Below are 25,086 nucleotides of genomic sequence, written 5' to 3' on the forward strand. Positions count from 1 at the left end.
CTTACGTATAAGTCATAATTAGTGGACTTATTGCCTAATAGGTCCTATAGAAAAAATTTGTCATAAAAAAAGTTACTAATTGTAAATTTTAGCTGTGAATTATAAAAATCATGACAAAAAAAGTCACTAATTGTCAATTTTTAGCTACATATGTAAAAATTGTCACAAAAAAATTATTTTTAACAACAATTTTATCAAGAATTATTTTCAATAGGACTTTGTGCTTTTCGAAAGGGTGAGAAGACTAACTCTTATAGGTATTAATCTAACAACTAACAACTGATTTTCGCAGATAAAAAAAAAAAAAAAGATTAACAAACAATTTTTTTAAAAACCAACTCTACTACCCAAATGTAAAACCAAGGGCAATTTTGGACACAAATGGATAAAGAATGATAAATTATACTTTACCCTTTTTATGTTTGATTATTTTTTCGCATGGACCCTTAAAGTTTGTTCTTCCAATTTATTCTTAAAGATAACTTCAGTTTAAAATTAGACAAAAAATATTACACTAACTGCCACATAATATAAAAAATATTATTATATTAAAATTTGAGTTTGTATTAGAGGTGTAAGTTATATACAATAAAATATTTTTGTTATGTCATATGACTGTCAATATGACATTTTTTGCCTAATTTTAGACAGAAGTTAATTTTATGAGTAAATTAAAAAAAAAACATAAAACATAAAAAGTCAAAGTAAAAATAAATAAATTTTCAGTGTCAAGTGAATAAATAGCTAACAAATAGGGTGTAAAATGTAATTTACACAAAAAAAGAGCATATATAAAATTAGGCATATTTCTCACTAGTTTTTCTCATTCCCGCAAAATATAAACCGTCAGGTGTCCGAACCAAGAGGCTCGGAACGAGCGTCGGCGTCCAACAGAAAACAGAAAGCGTCCAGAGAGGGAAAGCTCACACAAACAAAGATATAGAAATCTAGAGAGAGAAAGCTTTCTGTCTCTATATCTCTATCTCTCTCTCTTCTCTTCCTATAACTTCCAACTTTTCTCTGTTTCTCTCTGTACAGATCTTGGATTCAAAACCCTGGCCTTCTGTGTGTATATATGTATCTGCATTCTCATTTTCTTGAGGATTTGATTCGGTTTTGGAAGAGTTTGTGAACATAAGATTTGGAATTCGATTTGGTTTGGTTTGAGCTTTAATGGTGAAATATTATTGAATCTGAATTACTTCGAATTGTGCAACGGTCAGATTTCTTGGTCTGATGGCGACGACGGCGGGGATTCTACCGTTTTCTCTGGCGTCCGTTGTTGAGGATGTTCTTCAGCAGCACGGGAAGAGACTCGGCGACATCAATTTGGCATCGAGGAAGGCCGAGGAAGCTTGTGCGTTTGTTCCCTTTCTTGTTCCTCATGAAAATTTTACTGTTTTCGTTGATTTTTGATCAAATTGGTTGATTTCTACCTGAATTTGATTTGAATTTGCGTGGTTATGGATTATACTATGTGGCATTTATCTCCTAGTTTTCTGAGTATGATTGAATTTTAATCTGTTGTTGTATTTCTTACTGGGTATATACATTTAATTTATCAATTACATGTTGTTGATACTTTTTTGGGGTATCTAACAAGTGTCCTGGATTTGTTGGTTGTCATGTTGAAGAAGTTCCTTCACAACCCACAAAATATTTTATTTTATTTTATTTTTCTGTTTAATTTGTGAAGACTTATTCCTTACATTTTCATTGAAACTATTTATAGCTTTGTAGCTAGGAGAAATTTGCAGTGATTGATGGTTGAACTTTCTTGATCTTGATTTTGATTTTACTTTTTTCAAGTGTTTAACCTCGGATGTTGTTTTGCAGCCGTGAGAAGATATGAAGCAGCTGGGTGGCTAAGAAAGATGGTTGGAGTTGTCGGGGGTAAGGATTTGCCAGCTCAGCCTTCAGAAGAAGAATTCAGGCTTGGGTTACGAAGCGGAATAATCCTTTGTAATGTCCTCAACAAGGTTCAACCCGGTGCTGTACCAAAAGTAGGGTTTATTTCACTTCTTGATTTGATTTGGTTTCCTTTTTTCAATGCTTTCTTCTTTATTATCTGCTATTTCTTTTATATTAATGCTTCTAATTGCCATTTTGCTCAGGTAGTTGAAGCCTTTTCTGATTCTGTTAATGTTACTGATGGAGCAGCTCTATATGCATTTCAATACTTTGAAAATGTAAGAAACTTCCTTGTAGTTGTGGAGGAATTGGGGCTTCCTACCTTTGAAGCCTCTTTTCTGGAACAGGTGAGTTGATGAATCTTGTATCTACAATTAAAAGGAAATTTTGAAGAATGCCATTTCAGTTTGACAATTTCTTGTTGTAAATGTTAAATGGAGAAATGAATTAAAATCATTTTGACAAATACACCACCTTCCAAAAGTTCCCTATTTTGCTTTTGACACTTTCCCCGTTTTCTAAATATTTAGGGAGGAAAATCTTCGAGGATTGTGAATTGTGTACTAGCACTGAAATCCTACCATGAATGGAAACAAGGGGGTGGAAATGGAATGTGGAAATTTGGTGGAAATCTGAAATCCTCTGGGAAGCACTTTGTACGGAAAACCTCAGAACCAATCCTGAGTTCTTTAAGGCACTTGTCAAGTGAGAAGTCTCTTGATAGTTTGTGTAGCGAGCAATCCTCATGCAGTGATCTTGGGATTGACCTCAGTGAAATGGTCAGTGAGCTTATTTTTAAAAATATTCAAAGTATTGTTTGACATTATTGATTTGGAAAAGTGACTGTTTGAAGCTTTTTGGCATTTTGAATTTCAGGGTAACACTCATTCCTTGCATTTGCTTGTCCGCGAACTTCTTTGGGATAAGAAGCCAGAAGAAATTCCAACTGTAAGTGTCCTTTGCTTGTGAAATCAATTAAAATATCTTATCAAGTCGTCCTAGTCAGGTGAGAGTTGTGGAAGAGACTGCTAAGAGCTCTGGGGGATAATGATTCTACACATAGTAAAGATGAAGAGCATAGTTAACATTGATTGGCTCCTGATATTGGGTATATCTTAGGCCACTAGTTTACTCAAGCATATGCTTATGCTTGTTATTTTAATTAGGATATCTTATTTAGCCCTTATCAGGGAAGCATTACAGTGATGAGAAGAAAGGATAATGAGTTACACTCAGCAAACAAGGGGAGCATTATGCGACATCAATCAACTCCAAAAGTGGGGATATTTTAGGCCACTAGTTTGAACAGTTTTGAGTAAAACAATCATCTGTTCAATGGCATTCTTCCCAGATACTAAGATCATACTATGAATTCTAAGAACGTATATATTGAACCTATGCTACCAGAAAACGCTAATATCCTAGCAAATTACGTATTGGTACATACGTTCCAGCATGGTATACTTTCGTTCCAAAACAGTAAATTTAGTGATCCGAAGTGATCCAAAAAGTTTTTTTTCCAATATATTTCCTTAACTGTTACATTAAGAGAAAAAAATAAATAAAAAATCAAATATATGAATTAAAATCTAAGGTGAATTAAGTTTTGACAAGATAAAAACATAAAAAATGGGTCATAATTTTCATAGAAATGATCTGCTACATGAAGGAATTTAAAAAAAAATATTATTGGATACCTAATAGTTAAAAGAAAATTACTCTAGAAGTAACTTAAATTCTAAAATGCAATATATATAAGTCTACTCCTATCGTATCACATTTTAGAGCGTGTGGTGTACCCCGTTCCCATTCCATGTATTGGAACGATCCACGTTCTAGGTAACATATTGAACACTTTTAAGGTAGTATCTTTTTCTAATTTTCACTTTTGTAGTGAAGGAGGGCTTCTTGTATTCCTATTACTTAATCAATTGTCTATTCTAAGAGTAACATGTTTCTCTCCCCTTTGCAACAGATTGTGGAGAATATGCTAGGCAAAGTTATGGAGGAGTATGAGCATCGTGTAGCAAGCCAAAATGAACAGGTATGCAGCTGCATTTGTCACTAGGGTATCATCATTCTAATATCCAAAAAATTGTCATGTGAAGCTCTTTTCCGCCCCTTGAGTATGATTATAGTACACTCCTTTTCATCTGCACAACACTTGTTTTGTTTACCTTCACAATGTAGGTTGTTAATTTTTTATTTGGCTTCTCATTCGGATTCATCTTTTTGGTGATTTGATAGATGAAAACTACTCCGGGAGATGTGGATGTCTCTAGCCCTAACAAGTCTCTCCCAAAATCTTCTTCTGGGGAAATCGAGGTATGGTGTTTCATTGTATCCTAGAAAGTTTGAAAGCAAACGAATTAGTCTGCATGCTTTGGATCTTTGTCTTGCATGCCTGTGTAAATTGTCTTTTGATCTTGAGCACAAATAACTGACATTCCTCTGCCAATGTAATGGTTAAGATGGAAGACAAAGAGACCACAAAGATTATAAAAGAGGAAAGCTTAAACAAAGAGGATATTCATGATGAAAGTTCAAAAGCCCCAGTTCTGAAGCAGCAGATGCTTGTTGAACGACAACATAGAGATATACAGGTGATTTGTGGCAGCAATGGTCACATATAGTTTCTTAAGTTTCTATGTGGTTGTACTTAGTCAATTGGTGTCCATATCATGTAGGAATTGAAACATACTCTTCATACTGCAAAAGCAGATATGCAGTTTTTGCAAATGAAGTATCGAGAGGAGGTCAACAATTTAGGTACATTTTCAGATCAAATTGTCCCATGGTTGTGGAGATCATGAATTGAAGGGGATATATCCATCTAATTCACAACTTCCTTTAATAGGTATGCATTTGCATGGTCTAGCTTGTGCTGCGTCAGGATACCAGAGAGTTCTTGAGGAAAACCGCAAGTTATACAATCAAGTGCAAGACCTCAAAGGTAACACTGTCGGTAGCTTAAAGCTTTATTTGTTTCGTTGCTAGGATTTTCTTTAATAACAGTGTATCTTTACTTGCTTGTTTTGTTTGAGTAGGAAGTATTAGGGTGTACTGTCGAGTGCGACCTTTCTTGCCTGGGCAAGCAAACCGTGTGAATGCTGTGGATCACATGGATGAAGGAAGCATCACAATTATCACCCCTTCAAAATATGGAAAAGATGGACGAAAATCATTCACTTTCAACAGAGTTTTTGGTCCATATGTAACACAAGGTCACTGAAGTCCCCATTGAGTTTCTTTTATTCTGATGCATACTCCATTTGTCAGCTTTTCTTCCTAAAGCAACAATTCTCTTTTTTTTCCCACTGCAGAAGAGGTATTTGCAGACACGCAACCTCTGATTCGGTCTGTCCTTGATGGTTACAATGTTTGTATATTTGCATATGGCCAAACAGGATCAGGGAAAACTCATACTATGGTAAGACATTTTATGCAAGGTTTTGTGGGCACAATGATGATGACTTCATACATTATGTGCATTTTCTTATTAACTAAGAAGTACAAACACTTCTAAGAAGGTAAAGTGTTGCATTGGATATGAGATGACACTTGTCGGACACTTTCCAACACTTAAACCTACATGAAACACACTACAAATTTGAATAAAATAACCTGGAATTCAATGATAAAATAAAAAAAAAAATGTAAATTTATACCTATTCTCCTCCTTTAAACTTTAAAAATTATTAGTTTTGACTTAAATATTCATATATATAATATATAATAATTATTTATTCTCGTACATGACATATAGCTAATATATAAAATTATAAATTTTGCATGCGTACCCATGTGTGGTGTCATATATTTTTTTAAAATTTTTATGCCAACATGTCTGTGTCATATCACATGTTTGTGTTCGTGCTTCTTAGCTTATTAATAGAATTTTGGCCATTTATGATTCTCATTGACTCATTTTCAATTTTTTATTTACAGACTGGACCCAAAGAGCTTACCCCGGAAAGTGTAGGTGTGAACTACAGGGCATTGGGTGATTTATTTTTCATCTCAGAACAGAGAAAAGACAGCTTTTCCTATGAAGTTTCTGTTCAGATGATTGAGATTTACAATGAGCAAGTCAGGGATCTCCTTGCCGCAGATGGTTTTAACAAAAGATATCCTTTGCACAGTTGTTGACTTATTCATATCATCGTGTTTTCTTTAATCTTCTATGTTATTTTTGTGTACTTAACTCTTAAGCACATTAGAAATTCGTAACAGTTCTCAGAAGGGATTAAATGTGCCAGATGCAAACGTTGTACCAGTTTCTTCAACATCTGATGTTATTAATTTAATGAACCTTGGGCAGAAAAATCGTGCAGTGAGTTCTACAGCTATGAATGATCGTAGTAGTCGTTCTCATAGGTGCAACTTTTAATGCCTTTCTTTTATTTTTGCCAAATTCTGCATTTTCTTTATTTGTTACCGTTTGATCTAATCTTCACAATGCACAGTTTTTGATGGAATTGAAAAGTAATATAATGTACAATATAATTCACAATTCTATTTAAAGCTGGTTTCACTGTGATGCAATTTTGTTTTTTAGAAAAAAAAAAAATTGAATATTGTTCTGCCTTTTATGTAAAATAATTCTTCTATACATTGGCAGTTGCCTCACTGTTCATGTTCAAGGAAGAGAGCTAGCATCTGGGACAATTATTCGTGGTTGTATGCATCTGGTAGATCTGGCTGGGAGTGAAAGAGTTGATAAATCTGAGGTGGTTGGAGATCGATTAAAGGAAGCACAACACATCAACAAATCTCTTTCTGCCTTAGGAGATGTGATATCTTCCCTTTCTCAAAAGAATTCACATGTTCCCTATAGGAACAGTAAACTAACACAATTGCTCCAGGATTCACTGGGTTAGTTTAGACATCTTCTAGCTGTAAAAAAAATCACATTCCTATTTTTTTTCCCCTCCATTCTAAGTATGTTTTTGGGACTTTATATTTATCAGGAGGGCAAGCCAAAACTCTAATGTTTATTCACATCAGTCCGGAACCCGATGCTGTAGGAGAAACACTTAGTACACTTAAATTTGCTGAGCGGGTTTCAACTGTTGAGCTTGGTGCTGCTCGAGTTAATAAAGATGGTGCAGATGTCAAAGAGCTGAAGGAACAGGTTCTTACTATTTATATCATTTTTACTTGGAAATCACGATTTTAGAAGCATCATCTATCTAATGTCTATCTTCCTTGTATGGGAAGATATACTTACTACTTAAGAAGTGCGGACACGGATTCAGACACACGGGACAAATTGATTTTAAAAAACAGGGACACAACAATAAAAAATATTTTTTAGCACTTTTATTTTCTGTGTAGATTAATATTACATCCACAACCAATCAAAATTAACAATAATTAACACCTATATATGTTGTTCCTATGCCTATTTTACGTGTTGAGAGAGACTTTGATTCGTCCTATAATATTAAAAAAAAAAAAAAAAAACTTGTAAGTTAACTCTTATCATTTATGTCTCTTTTATGGAAATAATAACATTCAACATCCATCAAATTGCACTAAAGAAGAGGGAGAGGTACTAGTTGGCATGTCCCTAACGTGTCTCCGGTGTGTCCCCTAAAAATAAATCAATTAAATAAAGGGACATGCTAGCTGGCATGTCCCGTATGTGTCCCCGTGTCCGACATTGCTACGGCACTTGTTTTGGAGTATTGGTGCTTCATAGCTTACTATTAATGTTCTTTTAAAAATTTTACAAAGTGCCCTTGTCACCTATTTTAAGTTCTATATAACATATATAGATTGTTTTGTGTTAAAAATAACAACAATGATTCATCCCACTAAAAACATCACCACTGATAGCACTAATGCATTAAAAAAGTAAAAAAAAAAAAAAAAATACAACTCCAAAACCAAAACATCACATCATTAATGGCGGGACCCACTGTCACCTAATTAGTGGGAGCACTAATTAGTGCTCCCAAGCATTTTTCTAAAAATAATGTTCCTGGTTATTGTGAACTTTTAGATTGCTAGCCTTAAGGCAGCCTTGGCAAGGAAGGAAGGAGAACCTGGAAATCTTCAGCAATCCACATTCAGCAGCCCAGACAGACAGAGTATGACGTCTGCTGCGTCTTCCCCTGCACATCCTTGTTGGCAGAGTCCAAGGGATGTGTCAAGCGGTCGAAGGCAAACAATGGACGATGCTGGTAATGTAGAGGTAGTAATTTGCTTTCTATTCTCTCTCTGTGTTCATGTTTGTATGTGTGTGACTGTGTTTCTACTTTCACTTTTTGTTTATTATTTATTATTTAGTTTTTGTGTGTGTATAGTTAAACTCTTTGTTCTTTTGTTTTGTGGTAAGCCTGAATGTGTCAAAGCCATTTTTTTTATGGCTGAGAAAGCTTTTCTTTATTTTCTTAATAAAAATGTGGATTTACTTTATTTCTCTGTGGTCTGAAAGTGCAACTAGTTTTGTCAACAGGGCTGGGTAAGCTAGGAGCTTGCCCGACTGACCCAAGCTTTTCAGGCTGAGGTTGATGTCAGCTTGGGTTGTCATAAATTTAAGCCTGACTTCAATTTTAGGTTGAGCTCAGGCTAAGACAAAGCTCAGTCTGCACATTGTTCTATAAGATAAATGTTGTATACAAAAATGATGTGTAGTCTTGTTGGTTGGAACTCAAGTTGATAGTTAATAAAATTAATTCGGGGTGGGCTTGGGTCCTCTACCTGCGTCATCTCGACCTAAGAAGCACGGATACCATGTCGGACACTGACATGACACGACATTTGTTAGACACTTCCTAACAATTAAGACACAAAATAAATTACGAGTTCGAATAAAATAACTTGGCAACCAATGATAAAAAAAAAATATAAATTTATGTCTATTCCTTTATACTTTAAAAATTATTATAAAATTATATATTTTGCGCATCCCCAATTCGTATCCTACATGTTTTAAAAATTTTCATGTTGGCGTGTTCGTGCTTCTTAGGTTCTGACCTGATTGACAAACCTAAGTGCAAATGGTGACAACAAAATTATTGAATCTAAATGCTGTTCACATCTGATGTTCTGGCCTGCAGGTTAAGAACAACACTACATCAAAGCTCAAAAGTGCAAGCTTAGATCATCAAGACTTCTTATTGCATTCACATGCCTGGCCACCTGTTAGTTGTGCGGTATTGAAGGAAGACGAGAAAGTAGCAGGTAATTGCGGTGATTGGGTTGATAAGGTCATGGTAAATAAGCAAGCTGGTGATCTAGGAGGTAGTGATGAAAACCCGGCAGCACATTGGGAAGAAGACAACAAACAGCTGCCTCAGATGTTGAATCGGAGACCTGCTCTTGACCCGTTGAAGATATACCCAGAACAACCTTTAATTAACAGAAAGGACAGCCAAGATAATGGGAATAGGTATGAGACAGCCACCACCACCACCGATGAGTCTGATGACCTGGATGCTACAACAAGTGATTCTTCCGAGACAGACTTGCTTTGGCAACTCAATAATCTTCCCACAGTAACCAACATCCCAAATGGTGCGCTTGTATCAAAACTTAAGAGACCCAGTCCAAGACAATTGCAAGTGAAGAGCCCAGAAATCAGGTATTTTGAAGCATTAATGTTTTGTTCCTTTTATGTATCCAAGTTGTGAACTGTTTTGCTCTTCCAGTTCCTGCGTATTGCTGCTCAACAAAACCTTTTTTCTCTTCCTTCCAGTGAGTGATCTGATTACATAGCAAATTTTATAAAGTATTTTCCTTGGTTTTTTTTTTATTTATTTTTTATTTTTTATAAATCTGTAAAGAGGGAACAATTATAATTTCTCATCCAGTTGGGTGAATGGAAGTAGTGACATGAACTATGTTACCTAGAATGTGTATCCTTTCGATATGTTAAAGGGAAAGTGGCATGTTCGAAAATGTGATACTATAGGAGTAAACCTGTATAGATTATATTATATGGTAGCAACTCATTTCTATGAGTATTATGACCCATTTTTGACTTCTTTTCTTGTCAAAAATTCACTCACATTATATTTATATTTTTTCACTCCTAACGAAACCTTAAGGAAATATATTGAAAAAAAAAACTTTTGGGATCATTTAGATCATTATATTTACCATTTCAGAACGGAAGTGTACTATGTTTCGGAATATGCGCGTTCCAAAATGTAATTTGTTATGGTACTAGCTTTTTCTAGTAACACTAGACATGAACGATGCTTTCTTAGGTTATTTTTTCAAGCTTGTAGTTATACTGCTATTAAATTTGCCACCCGTACATGTTCTAATGACGTTTTCAATATGATTTATTTTTTGTCTGTTAGGAGTTTAATTCCAGCACCGTCAACACGGAGGCTCTCCAATGGTTACACTTCACCATTGCCCAAGACTGGAAGGCAAACAGTTCCTGTTGATGGGAAGAGAAAAATAGGGAGTGGAAAATGAGAATGTGCTGTTACGGAGAAGTGATGGAGTGATTTTGGTGTTTTTTTTTTTTTTTCTTTCTTTCTTTCTTTCTTTCTTTTTTTTTTTTTCACTGTGAATTAGTTAGGTAGAGAAAGAGTGGTTGTTCCACCAATGGAAGTGGCAATAACTGCAGATGCCTACGATTCTCCCTTGGTGATCCCTGAGAGGTGGATGTCCAACTTAGGTATTTCGATTTGTTTATACAGGTGTTGGTTTATTTGAAATTTTCATTTTTTGGTTTTTAAAGAAGGAAAAACCAAAAGAGAAAACAAGAGAAAAAAATGAATACATCATATAGTTTGTCTTCTTATTCCTATATCGCGGTTGCTATTGTGTTTATAGTTCTAAGCAAACTATGATATGAATTTTGAATTGGGTAATGTAACAAACAAGTTGAAAAAAAGAAAAGAAAGTAGAAATGATTATTTCTGCTTGCGATTTTCAATGTCTATCAGCTTCATTTGACTCTCTTGCTTGCACATGCTCGCATATACATACAACCTTAGATGCATATCTTCTTATTTTCTTTCTCTCTCTCGGTTCTAGGACTCCCTGTTTGGTAGGACTTATTTCTAACTTATTTCAGCTTTTAGCTTAATTTAAGCTATTTTAATGTGTTTGGTTCAGTTTAACAATACAGCTTATAGCTTTTTGTAAGTCAAAAATCAACTTATTGTTTAAATAGGAGAGGAGAAGCTTAATTTATAAGTCAAAAATCAGCTTATGTTCACAGTTATAAGCTATAAGCTGTTAAGTTATAAGTTATAATCACTTTCCCACAGCTCTATCAAACGGGGGCTTTCACTAATTTGCTATTTGATGACATTCCATTCCATTTCAGTTTTGTATGCTCATGTTGTTTGGAGAGGTTGATGGTTCTGTGCCAACCAGTTAAATGAGTCTTTATGAACTTTCCCAGTATACTTGCCTAGACATTGCGCATGTTTTCCGCAACTTAAATGGGCTAATTTATTTTATTTTATATTAGTTTTAGAATTGTGTGAAATTGTTTGTTTGCTATAAGTTTTGCTTACGGTTTATGTTGTAAAAAATATTTTAAATGAGAAAAGTTTATTATTCTAAAGCGAAGAAAGTATTTTTAGATATTGCTTGCAAAAGTTGAATCAACTAGAATAGAGAAATAGGTCATTGTTGGATCAACCTACACAAAAACCCAAGCCTTGTGTTCAGAGAATCATTGGGATCAAGCTCATTCAAGCTACAACGTATTTAGATAAGTACAAGTTTTACAGGATAATTGAAAGTCTCCTTTGGGACATTGGTTTTGGCCATTATGTTTTATAGATGGGATTGTGAAAGTGCTTATTATGATTGAGAAATTATTTAGGAAAATTGTTGAATTTTCTGTTTTCACTTCAACTAAGCCTTAATTAGATTGATAAAGTTTAGAGGTGTTGGGATTGAATTTGTATTAGCGGAATCTGGGATTCCAACTTTCGCAGTTGGGAAATTTCAATCTTTATCGAGAAATGGAAGGCTTGGAAGGAAAAAAAAAAGAAGAAAATGTTTGTTTTTTTACCAGAAAAATAAAGAATTGACCGTTTGAAACATGATATGATTTAAATATTTTTAATTTTGACTAATGATTGAGAATTTTTAATTTCACTACCTTCCATAATTGTGTGGATATTATATGCAAATTTAATTATATCATTACTACATGAAAAGAGTACATACCTACTCAATAGGTTTACATGAACTTGGAAAAATAAAAATAGATGGACGACTTGGTGATCCCTAAATCTCTAGGCTAGATTATACCCAATTTGATTTGGTGGTATCAATGAAAAGATTGATGGAAAATTTGCAATGATTATGACAATAGAATAAGCAATGGTGGTGCTGGATTAGGAGAAATTAATTTTTTTTTGTTTTTGTTTTTGACTTACTAGGTAATAACGCGTGATATTTTTACTTGATATTTATTGATTAAAACAGTAAAATTTAATACTTTTTGTTGAGTTTTTGAGAAATAATTTGACAAGTGTCAAGTAATAAATGGTATATAATAATATTCCAAGACTATCAAATAGTCACCTCTAAATCTGTCTCATTTCCCAACTGCATCATGTATTGATTTAAAAAATAATCAATAAATAAATAAAATATGCAAAGAGTCATTTGGCTCAATCAGAATCATCCAGATGGTTTAATTGTAGAGTTCTTTCTTTCTCTCTTTATTTATTTATATATATTTTTTGGGTTGCTTTTGAGATATTTGGATGGTTATCCCTTCTAATTTAACATGTCAAACCAAGGTAAGGTAGTACAAATCTTTATTGTACAATGGTTATTTTTTCATTAGTTTTGGTGACTATTTTTATTTTATTTATTTTTTGTACTCACAAGGTGTGACTAATTAATATTGAGGTACTACATTGAATTGTTCAATCAGGCTATTTTTTTATATATTTTTTTTTATCAAAATAGAAATTTCCATTAATGTAGCTAAACGGCACATATAAAGAGGTCATCTAAGAGATAAACATACACCAAACGAAGGAAAGATGAAAACAAACAACACACAAGAGTAAAGCTATAAAGACACCCAGCAACACAATTTGTGCTTGTGCTTGTGCTTGTGCTTGTGCTTGTGTTCGTACTACAAGCAAAGGTCAACACAATCACCCATAGAGCATGCCGATGATAGATCATAGGATACAACTACAAAGTAGGTAAACTACATTAAGCACTGATGGATTCCAAAATCAAATCAAACAAAAATACAAATAAAAATAAAAAAGAAGACTAAAAAACTCAACCTTAAACCAGATCTGGAGCAGATCCATACCAGCAGGATGGAGGAGGAGAACCCAGCACACTTCTGCCATAGGGGGAAGAAAAACACCTCACAAAGAGGAAGAGATTAAGAAGAAAAGCTCCCAAAACTTATTTGGCAGAAGCTGAAAGAGAAAATGGGGAGACAGAGAGGAAAGAGGTGACTGGAGGCTGAAACCCCCTCTCCCTCCCAAGCACCGCCGCAAAGAAACCCTAAGAAAAGGAGTAGAGAGGGAAGTTCTCGGTTAGAGAGAGAATCTTATTGTTCAATCAGGCTACTTGAAGTGACTTATTTTGATAAATAATTTTATTCATATTTTAGACTTTTATGTGTAAATCTGTCACAAAAAAATCAAATTTGTTTGATATAATCACATAATTTCTTCATATTTGGTGAATTAGTTAAGAAGGAAAGACATTACAACTATGAAGGAGAATTTGAACATGAAGTGCTCACACCAATGTTTGAAGCATTAATAAATTTAATTATTATTTAATTTTAAAATTAATTTTCAATTATTATTTAAAACTGTACATAACACGAATACTATGTATATATACACACATATGAATAGTGAATTTTCAAACAAAATAGCTCTCAAAGTCTGAATAAGTCCTCATATGAGTCAATTTCACAATACAGTTAAAAGTCAAAAGTCAACTTTTAACTCATTTTGAATGGTATCATCTCTCATATTTTTTATAATTTTTTTTTAAAAAAAAATTTAAATTTTAAAAATTAACTTTTAATCATTTTCGCAAAACACTCCAAAATGTTAGTGTAATTTAGTGAATAAAAAAAATGAAGCTGTTGCCTTCTTTACATCCCAACTTGTATATAGGTTTTGCCAGCTGAGTTTGGACTCCCATGAGATGAGTGGCTAAAATAAAACCCCAGAGTAGTGGGTCCCACAAGCACATGGCCAAATCACCCAAATGGAAGGGGATTCCTTTCAAGACCCAACTCCTTCACAACTGTCTCCCTCTCTTCCTCTCTCTACCCCCACCAAACACATTTTGCCTTTGTTGATAGTGAGATCCACTCATTTCATGCACTTTACTATTTCCATTTAATAGTGTTTTGGGTTTTATTCTTTATGTATAACATCCCTTCTATCCCTCATGTGTACGCTACAATGACCATTCTATCCTTATCAAGTTCTAATTTTTTAAATACAATCCATATGTTATCACTTTTTTTTTTTATAATGTTTTTTTATTACTAAAAAGTACCCATGCAACCACCACATTGAAAAATGTTGTGACATTAAACATACAAGTCAAATAATAATTGACGGAACAAATTGGAGAGAGAGTGAGTGAGAAAGAGACCCATGGAAAGAGAGGGTAATAGAAACATTGGTCTCATTTGGTGTGGTCAAGTGTGCATAGACAGAGTTGAGATGATTATTTCTTTCTTTCTCTTTTTATTTTTTAAGAAGTGGTTTTGATGCAATAGTAAGGTTGATAATTGTATAATGGTTGGTTTAACGCAGGTTCAGACACCCTAGATTATTTAATTTAATTAATTAAATTTTTTTTTTATTCAATCATTTTTCATCCAACCTATTGATGGACAATTGATAGAGCAAGAATTTTGTATATTATCAACTAAAATAATGGATATTGTAATTCAATAATGTTAGACTCCAAATGTTTTATCAAAAAATTTATCAATACTCATATGAGTGTGGGTTCCATATCGTATTTGGTAGATTTTTTGGCAAATTTTTTGGTATTCTTAACATTGTTCATTGTAATTTCATAAATGTGATTAGAGAGAGTGTGTACGATTATAAAAAAAAATCCAAGGGAGTGTTAGTGCATTTTTCCCTTTTGTTATTATTATTATTAGGATAAATTATAAATACATTTATTGAGATTTATTTAAAATATAGATTACCCTTTATAATTTTGAAAATTACAAATATTTTTTGAGATTTTTATTGATAAATCCATTCTAGAGTTGTTATAACCCATTAGGTCCACAGAAGAATATGATAACCTGATTAGTCCCATAAACTTTTCTTTTTATTCCATAAGGTCCATTTTCCTAATTTAACATATTTTACTGGACTATTTTGCCCCCATATATATATGTATGTGTACAGTGTTATACGCATTTACATATTATGTGCCTGTTTACGTGGCTGTTTCGTCGGTGATTCAGTTTGGCAGTTTCCATTTTACGTTTCTCTTCATCAATCCAATTCCAAGAGATACGTTTATGTTTTGCATACTCGTTCGAAGGATTGGTGGTGCTAGGGTTTCATTGTTGGTGTTCTAGTCTGGTTCTGGTTCTGTGGTTTGCGAGTGAAGATGACGAAGAGGTAGCTGTTCGGCTGTCACATTTTCCGAGCTTTAAGTAGTTCGAATCAGTTGTGTTCGACTTTCTGGAGGATTGGAGGATTGCATGGTTAAGGTTAGTATCAATTTGATTGTGAATAAATGTTCAGTTCATTTGCATGATGAAGCAGATGCTCTGTTTTTGGATTGATGTGAATTGGATGCGCTGGCTTTTCAATTATATGCTTCTTACGTCGTCCTGTGGAGGGGAGTACATTCATATTATGTGAAGAACAGTGTTAGTTCTCATTTTAGTTAGTTGTATGCGTCATGAGGATCTGTGTATATGATTTGATTATCAGTATATATGGCAATGTGAATGTTGACATTTTGTTAATGTGGATTATGTGAAGAATGTGGATGTTCTCATTTTAAATTGATGTTTACTTAATGAGGCTCTGTGTGTGTGATATAATTCAGAGTGTATGTTTCAACGTAAATGTTCAGATTTTGTTAATATTATGTGAAGTTTGTTGGTGTTCTCATTTTTACTTTGATGTTTGCAATTTTGGCATCTTGTTAATATAAATGTGAATGTTCACATCTTTGTGTTTGTGAATTATGGATTTAACACCTGAACTGTACACGTAGTAGTTTTTGATTATTTGCACAATGTGATTTTTGATGTCGATTTTGATTAAATGTGTAGTTCTTATTTTACTTGGACGCATGCGTAATGAGGATCTCTGTAGATGATTTGATTATCAGTATATATGTCAATGTGGATGTTAACAATTTGTTAATGTGGATTATGTGAAGAATGTGGATGTTCTCATTTGAAATTGATGTTTGCTGAATGAGGCTCTGTGTGTGTCATATAATTTACAGTGTCTGTTTCAATGTAAATGTTCACATTGAGCAAATATGATGTCAAGATTGTTGATTTTGTCATTTTACTTTGATGTTTCCTTAATGTTGACATGTTGTTAACAACAATGTGAATGTTCACATCTTCGTATTCTGAAGTATGTATTTAGCACTTCAGCTGTACGCGTTCTCATCCATTTTCTGCACAAAGTGAATTTTCATATTGATTTATATTAATGTTCATTGTTGTGGTTTTTGTGTTTTTATAGGAGATGGATACCTTTATGCTGTTGGTGTGTACATATGGTTGCAGTACAACTGTAATAAATGTTGCCCGCGCAATGTGTTATTCTCGTTTGGTGGAGTGTTTGTGTGAGAAATGGGATGAGTTGTCTGCTGGTTCTATTTCACTGTTCTGTAAACTACCTGGGATTAGGAAGTGTGATTTGGACAATGAGGAAGAATTTCAGAACATGTTACTGCTTGCTAAATCAATGGGGGTACAACATGTAGAAGTTGTGGTTGAGTTGAAAAGTGGTATTGTTCAGTCGACTAGTTTGGGATTGGTGCGTGTGGGGGTTGAGGAAGAAGTTGATGCATTACGAAGATTTTGCCACCATAACGAGAAGGTGTTGTTGTCAGCCTCTTGGGCAAATGGTATTACGCATGTGGGACAACGGTTTGTTGGAGGTGCACAAGAATTTCGTGACGTTTTATGTAAGTACGCCATCCAATGTGGGTTTCAGTTTACATATGTGAAGAACGAGACAACAAGAGTTACTGCTGTGTGTACGATGCGGGAGGAGAGGGGCTGCTTGTGGGCTATACATGGTAGAGCACAACGAGCAAATGATTTTTTCTACATCAAGAGTTTTAGTGATGTGCATACGTGTGGTACGGATGTCCGAACATCGAAGAATCCGCGAGTTAGTTCGGATTTGGTGTCGAGTACCATATCTGAAATTGTGAGGGACAAGCCGTTGACTCGGCCGTGTGATGTTGTTACTATTTTGAAGAGGGATTATGGGCTAGATGTGAGTTACCATGTCGTATGGTTGGCTGTGGAGAAAGCAAAGGCTAGTATTCATGGAGATCACTCATTATCGTTTGACCAGCTGCGGTGGTATTTGGATGCGGTGATGCGGTACAATCCGGGGAGTTATGTCAATATTGACTATGATGCGAGTAGTCAACAGTTTCGTCGTTTCTTTGTGTCATTCGCTGCGTGTATTTCTGGGTTCAATTCTTGTCGGCCTTTATTATTCTTGGATGGAACATTCCTTAAAGGAAAGTACAAAGGTCAGCTACTGGCGGCAACGGCAAAAGACGGAAACAATGGTTAGTAATTTTTTTACCTCTATATTCATGTCAATATTCACATTGACATGCATAGTGTGGACAAATGAGTGATGGAGAAATTATAAGTACTGTGAACATTGACATTAGTATGCACTGATGTGAATGTTCACATCTGTGTGTCCTGATGCCTGTAATGTGAACATTCACATTATTTTACACTGATCCATTCACAGTATTGTACATCTGTGCCTGCTAATGATAGTTATGTGAACATTCACATTCACATCAGTGTATACTACTGTCAGTTGATCCGTTAATGAACAGTACTGTGAATGGTCATATTATCAGTTGCTGAACAATCAAAAATGAATTATTGATGGGCGTTAATGTGAATGTTCACATTATCAATTGCTGAACATTCACATGACCTGTTTCATTTATATTGTTTTATATTCATTTTGGAATACTGTGAACAGTTGTGTATTGGTGTTGTGTTGTAGGTCTGTTTCCTGTTGCATTTGCGGTTGTTGATTCGGAGACCACGGCGAATTGGTCGTGGTTCTTGCATGAACTTGGGAAGGTTGTTGATGGTAACCGGCAGATTACCTTTATTTCGGATCGTAATCTTGGCCTGTTAGAAGCTATGCCGAAGGTGTTCCCATCGGCTCATCACGGTTATTGCTTACAACACTTGAAGAGCAATTTAAGAGACCGGATGAAAGGAATTGATAATGGCTTCAGGGATCACCTAGTAAGTAGTTTGGGTGATTGTGCTTATGAGCCAACTGTGGTAGGGTTCCATGAAAAGCTTGCAAAATTAAAAGAGGAGGGTAAACAACGAGCACATGATTTTTTCAAGGACTTGGCACCTGAGCACTGGGCAAATTCATACTTCAGGTAATAACAGCTTCATAAAGTGTTCCATTGGGCAAGTCAGAATGGTAGCGATGTGAATTATCAGTTACAATGTGTAAAAATCTTCCAATTGGGTTTCATGTTCAATGTCAGTGATGTGAATGTTCACATCTGATAGCAATGACTGATTTGAATGATGTGAATGTTCAAACAAGTTGTCATATTTTGCTGTTGTTAACATTCACATCATTCTGTCATTTAAGTTGATGTTAGTGTTCACATCTGTGCATCGTGTAAGTTGATGTTAATGTCCACTGCGAATGGTGTTAATGTTCACATCAGTCAACGTGAGTGTTCAAACCTGTTAACTTTCGGGGTGTAAAATGTTTGTGATATTGTGCAGGGGCATGCGTTATGGGGAGATGACTTCCAATGCGGCGGAGTCATTTAATAACTGGATTAAAGAAGCGCGTAATCTTCCTATCACTCAAATGGTGGACACAATTCGTACTCAGTTGATGCGGCAAATGTCTGCACGGCGTGACCAAGCAAACAAATGGAATGAGCTTATTTGTCCTACATTTGAAACAAGGCTTATGGATTCGTTCAATCACAGCAGGTCTTGGCAAGTTAGCAAAGCCAATGAGAATGTGTTTGAAGTTCATTCGATACCATCTGTCACTGTTGATGTTGCGAGGCGTACATGTTCGTGCTTCAAATGGCAAATCAACGGATTCCCATGCGACCATACTGTTGTTGCCATTCAGAAGAGCCGCCACAATCTCAATGATTGTGTGGAACATTACTTTCATGTACAGACATATCGTGGAGCGTATTCGGGTGCCATATTCCCTATACCATCGGTGGAGAAGCCGCCTTTTGATCCCATGGACTTCACTATATACCCGCCAACTGTGAAAAGACCACCCGGAAGGCCGAAAAAGAATAGGATCCCATCAAGGGGTGAGAAACTTAAGCAAATAAGGTGCGGGAGATGTGATAAGTTGGGGAGCCATAATCGGAAGTCATGCAAGGAGCCGATATAGGATGTACATTTTTCATTTTAACGTTGTGTTTTACATTGGATTCTTATATTCATTTCACAAATAAGATTGTGTTGTGTTGGCAAGCGAAATAATGGTTTGGCAAACTTAGTATTTCATTTGTGCCTTTTCATTTTCTTTTTCTGTACGAAACTGATTTTTTGTTAAAGTTGTAATGATAAATACATGATGTGGACATTCACACTTACGTAAATGAATCATATTATGTGAAAACTTGCACATGGGTTGGACGTTTTTACCTTATTGTTGTCAATGTTGACATGAATACAAGATGTGATGTGAACTTTCACAGTCATGAAGATTGACATGGTGTGAACATGTACAGCTGTTATGAATGTAAAGAAATGTGAATATTCACACCTGTTCATGTTACCCGTAATGATGTCATGCAAACAATGTGTACATTCCTGCACAAGGTATGTGTGTTACATTGAAAACTGGTTCCACAAATCGCATCAAATATGCTCATCAAAACACGGCATTATGAATATCATAAGTGATTATGAACATTCACATCAGTGTTGAAACTGTGAACAGTCATAGCTGTAAACATTAGTGCATATGAATATCGTAAGTGAATGTAAACATTAGTGCATATGCATTTGAATATCATAAGTGAATGCTCATCACAACACGGCATTATGAATATCGTACGTGAGTGTGAACATTCACATCAGTGTTTACAATTGCTATGAGCAACCACAAATGTGAATGTTCACACATGTGTATGTGATCCGTAATTATGTCACGTAGACCAAGTGTACATTCCTGCACAAGGTATGTGTGTTACATTGAAAACTGGTTCCACAAATCGCATCAAATATGCTCATCAAAACACGGCATTATGAATATCATAAGTGATTATGAACATTCACATCAGTGTTGAAACTGTGAACAGTCATAGCTGTAAACATTAGTGCAAATGTGAATATTCACACGTGTATGTGATCCGTAATTATGTCACGTAGACCAAGTGTACACTCCTGCACAAAGTATGTGTACTAAACAACAGTCAGGTTCAAACATTCGCAGAAATTTTTCTCACAACAACACAGCACTTTGCATATCGTACGTGACTGTGAACATTCACATTAGTGGAACAACTGTGGACATTCACATATGTAAAACATAACAACACCAAAAGTAGTTCAAAATTCGCAGCTGCCTTTTTCCTATTAACAGATGTTGTATCACTGTTTTACAATCAGTTGCTGTGTCAAAATATCAACGCATTCCATATTAACATTCAAATCGACTGTTGGTTAGTTCGTAGGTGGACACCCCCCACCTATAGGTTTTAAGGAAGCTCTGATTTCTTATGATTCAAAAAACTATGCACTAACAAATCTCGTAGTCCACACCATTCTGCACTAGTGAGGCTGCCCACAATTTCTTCATGATATACGTGCGCCCGCATGATGTAACATACTGCAGGTCCGCAGTCCACTCTGTAAATGTGAAATGGTTTTGATTAGCAGTTGACAGGAATATTTGCATAATGGTTGTGGAGGATTTGGAAAAAAAATTAGTAAGGCTTACGAGTCATCGCCTTGTTGAGGACAGACATCAACACTTTTGGTTGGTTGTGCTGGATTTTGGCCTGCTAACTTAGTGTGTAGCGGTGATGACTCGCCAATAACGGTCACAACATGCTCAATGTAGTTCCTCTGTGTATGGAATTTCACATTAGGGACCAACAAACATATGTGTGTGTACAGTCATTTAATGCACGAGAACAAGTCATGTTTGTGTTGAAAAGTAGCCACTTACAATTTCCTGTGCTTGGTCGATATGCGGGTCATGTATGCCTGGTCTTGGGCGCAACGAGTTGTAATGCTTCCACAAATTTTCTTTAGCATCATACACAGCTATCGTCCAGTGGTACTCATGATGCAATGGCAATAGTAGGTATCTCTCTCCTTGGTAGTTTCTGACATGTGCGTCAATGTGTTTACTCCTTTTGCGAGGATGGTACTCTCGTATCACTTTCTGTACACATTTGACAAATAATTAATGGACTGTGAAGTTTCACAGTCACATTACAAGTAATGGAATGATAGATTTTACCAAACACATGCTCGTGAAGATCAATGAGGCTTCATCGGAAGTTGGGTTGACCACCTCTTGTTGTTCATGCAACAGTTCAGCATATGCATCTATGAGCTGCACAAACATGGGGTCATATTATATAGATTTTGTGGATGTGAGTGTGTGTGTGTCTGTGTGTGCATATGCATGAAGACTGAATTATATTTGTAATGGCATACATTGCTGTGTATTGATTCCTCCTTGATAAGGTTGACAATGTCATCAAAATACACATGTGTAGCCTTCGAATCTCCTTTCCACACCAGCAGCCTGTGCATTATTAACAAACCAATGTAAATATTCACATTGCATATATCTCAACAACCCAAAAAAACTGAACACAGTTAGGAATATAGACTATTACGGAATGTGAATGTTAACATTGTATGTTTCCACAATCACTTACTCATCGCCTCCATTTTTTTGTAAAGCTTGGACCTTTTGTTTGTCATGTTTGGACATCTTGGCCCAGACTTTGAACTTCTTCGTGAAGGATAATTTTTTTGGCTGCTTCGCTGGTGGGTGTTCCTCCTCATCTTCAACCATTTCAACTGGATGGGGCTGCTTTTGGCCAGGTAAGTCTGGGTATTGGAAGTCAGGCAGGCGATGTTCTTTGCGATCTTTTTCCTTTATACGCTTGACCCTAGAAGGTGGGCTGATATTGTGTTGCATTGGGCTAGGGGGTTGCCTTTCTGACATAGCTTGTGTGACAATGTGGACTGACTGGTCATCGTAAAGATCCTGAAGAATTGTTTTATCGCATTCTAAGTCGATGACCAGCTGCGTTAAGCGTTTGATTTCTTGATCCTTCTGCTCCATGGACTTCTTCATTTCGATGTTCACGTTGGGCGGGCTGGACTGGTTAAACAATCTATGTTCAAGATCAGCTATGACTCTTGCCCTCAACTCCCATGAAAATTGAAGGTGTTTGTACTTTGCTTCCCATTGCCTTATGACGCCCCAAGCCTTCCGATTTTCTTGGATAAGGACATCAATGATATCAGGTTGGTTTGTGTCTGGTATTACAATAGCTCTGTCATAATGTTGGCTGCTAAATGGAATGTGAATGTCCTCATCACTGTCCTTCAGGTCTACCCCATCCCCAGAAAAGTGGGAGTTGCTGCCACTGTGTTGTTCTCCCTTGATGTCAGAAATGTAAGGAGATTTTCTGCGTGTTTCATAAAATTCAGGCTCCACCTTCAATGTCTTACGCTTGAACTTTTGTAATTCTGTTGGGATTGCAAAGAGTTCACCGCCATTAACCTGAAAATGAAAAAATTATGTTAATTAACGCATATATTTGGGTGGTGTTATAATGTGAATGTTTTGATCACTAGTTGAAGGCCCTACCTCATTAAAACTCAAATCTGCTAAGGAGATGGTTTTCATCTTCTTCTGCAAAGCAGTCAGATCCCACTTCACACAGCGAGGAAAAGCATTGGGTCTGTGAGGTTGGAGGATGGTTGTGTGCTCACACAACCAGTACTTCAATAAAACAAGAAACGCATATTGTTATTTAGCATTTGCAGAGTAATGGCAACCTATGTGAACATTAATCACAGTGGCATTGTTGTGAACATCCCAGTAGTACATTCTAATTGAATGTGAACATTCACATCTGCGAATCGTGAACGATGTGGCACTGTTGTGAACATTCACAGAGTTATGTTATGAGTCAATGTGATCAGTCACATTCACTGCTTCAGATGTGAACATTCACAGTAGTGAAAACATAATTGCGTACAGAGCAGTGTGGTAAACATTCAGAGTGGTACATTATCATTGAATGTGAACATTCACACTGTTCACATTTGAATCACTGATGTGAATGATGACAGAAACATAAGTGCTGTGGCACTGTTGTGAACATGCACAGTAGTATGTTATGAGTGGATGTGATCGGTCACATCAGTGGTTCAGATGTGAACATTCACATATGTGAAATATAATTGCCTATGGACATTCACATCAGAGGTGCAGATGCCAATGTTGACAGTTGGCTTAGATGAAAAACACTGGAGGACATTTCAATGTTATTATTGGAAAACATGGGTACTTACCATCAATAACATGACACAGCCGGTGACTTTTGCTGGATTTTTGTCATTTTGGGAAATAGACGATGTCAACATTGTCCTAATTTGCTTGGCCCAATCATATTCTTGCATGCTTTCCAGTGGGACCATATGTGCGTAGTAGCCCCATCCTATTGTCTCTCCGCTTGTTGAGAAAAAAAGCTTCTGGCAAGCATACATGCACACTAGTCGGGCAACTTCTTCGTTGTCATCTTTCTTTTTTCCTTTCAATGCCTCGGTTAAAAGGGTTTGTATCCATTTTGAAGTCAACCGGCTTACGTTTTTGCATCTTCTGTTCACAATGCCAGTCTTTGGTTTCGCACCGTATGTTATGTCCATTGGCTTGCTGCCACAGTCCACACCGAAAATCAGCTTGATGTCGCTGCTGTGTATTTTCATCTTCTTCTGCCCAATGTAGAAGGCATCTTCTGAAGCTTGGTACATTTGTAGTACATGCACAACAACATCATCATACTTCATGCATTTATCCAAGTCGATTTGATTGTTTCTCAATGCATCAAACAAATTCCAAAAAGGGGTTTGTCGAAGGCAGCGAAGCTGTGCGTCTGTGAACTTGGTGGTTTTCATTAATTTGACTAGTCCTGTCATATTAGATCTGTAGTTCACATGGCGCTTGTCGACATTGGTGCAAGTATTTGTTTTTGGGGTTTCTTCCTTTGCATGGGACTCATCTCTTTTTCTCTTTCCGGTTTTCTTGTGTGCGACGTCTGCAAAATGGAGCATTTAAAAAAAATTAAGTGAAGGCTCATGTGATTAGCATAGTGGAACAGATGTGAACATTCACAGCATTTCCACTGGTGTGCATGTTCACAGTTGTGTGCGTGGGTGTGAATCACCAGAGTTTGTGTGTGGTTGTGAACATTCACATACGTACATGAATGTGTATTTCGATTGTGTCACGACAAACACAATGAACATATCGTGTCAGTGTGTGGTAAACAATGCATTTTTATACAACCATGAACATCGTTGAAGAGCATGTATAAAATTTTGAGGCAATGTGAATGTTCACAGCATATAAGAGCAGGACCAATAATATCTGATTGTCCTAAAATCGTCAGGGGATGTGAATGTTCACAGCATATACCAACAGCACAAATAAAATCTGACTCTCTTAAAATTTTCAAGCAATTTGAATGTTCACAGCATAGAACAACAGCACCAATAATATCTGACTCAACTAAAATTTTTCAGACAATGTGAATGTTCACATCCTACAGCAAAAGCACCAATAATATCTGATCGAAGTAACAATTTCATGCAATGTGAATGTTCACATAGTAAAACATTAACACCACCAACATCTGACTCTCCTAAAATTTCCAGGAAATGTGAATGTTGACAGCGTAGAACAAGAACACCAA

The 25,086-nt window shown here is 35.8% G+C and overlaps 3 protein-coding genes and 1 long non-coding RNA gene across 4 annotated transcripts; 2 read left to right on the plus strand and 2 right to left on the minus strand.

The window, feature by feature from the left end:
• Positions 1-870: 870 nt before the first annotated feature.
• LOC114308614 (kinesin-like protein KIN-14I) lies at positions 871-10,819 on the plus strand. Its single transcript, XM_028254229.2, has 19 exons — positions 871-1,357; positions 1,837-2,003; positions 2,115-2,258; positions 2,442-2,690; positions 2,788-2,859; positions 3,887-3,955; positions 4,159-4,236; positions 4,383-4,514; positions 4,599-4,680; positions 4,769-4,864; positions 4,959-5,135; positions 5,235-5,341; positions 5,860-6,038; positions 6,127-6,288; positions 6,533-6,786; positions 6,882-7,045; positions 7,919-8,110; positions 8,979-9,502; positions 10,227-10,819. The coding sequence occupies exons 1-19, from the start codon at positions 1,237-1,239 to the stop codon at positions 10,345-10,347; spliced, it is 3,090 nt and encodes a 1,029-aa protein (XP_028110030.2). The 5' UTR covers positions 871-1,236; the 3' UTR covers positions 10,348-10,819.
• Positions 10,820-16,814: 5,995 nt separating this feature from the next.
• Positions 16,815-19,595, plus strand: LOC145814434 (uncharacterized). The gene is made up of 4 exons (XM_082911246.1): positions 16,815-17,037; positions 17,353-17,658; positions 18,120-18,516; positions 18,878-19,595. Exons 1-4 carry the CDS (start codon positions 16,815-16,817, stop codon positions 19,518-19,520), a joined length of 1,569 nt encoding a protein of 522 aa, XP_082767372.1. The 3' UTR covers positions 19,521-19,595.
• A 1,093-nt stretch (positions 19,596-20,688) lies between these two features.
• LOC145819598 (uncharacterized) lies at positions 20,689-21,435 on the minus strand. The gene is made up of 3 exons (XR_014360347.1): positions 21,309-21,435; positions 21,078-21,205; positions 20,689-20,986 (listed from the first exon to the last, which is right to left on the minus strand). It is a non-coding gene; the product is annotated as an uncharacterized LOC145819598 (long non-coding RNA).
• Positions 21,436-21,572: 137 nt separating this feature from the next.
• On the minus strand, positions 21,573-24,879 carry LOC145814439 (uncharacterized). Its single transcript, XM_082911252.1, has 5 exons — positions 23,687-24,879; positions 22,977-23,111; positions 22,033-22,889; positions 21,806-21,896; positions 21,573-21,701 (listed from the first exon to the last, which is right to left on the minus strand). Exons 1-5 carry the CDS (start codon positions 24,443-24,445, stop codon positions 21,573-21,575), a joined length of 1,971 nt encoding a protein of 656 aa, XP_082767378.1. The 5' UTR covers positions 24,446-24,879.
• Between the last annotated feature and the right edge of the window lie 207 nt (positions 24,880-25,086).

Source organism: Camellia sinensis, chromosome 2, assembly GCF_055761805.1.
Source record: "Camellia sinensis isolate YWXY chromosome 2, ASM5576180v1, whole genome shotgun sequence".
Lineage (NCBI taxonomy): Eukaryota > Viridiplantae > Streptophyta > Magnoliopsida > Ericales > Theaceae > Camellia > Camellia sinensis.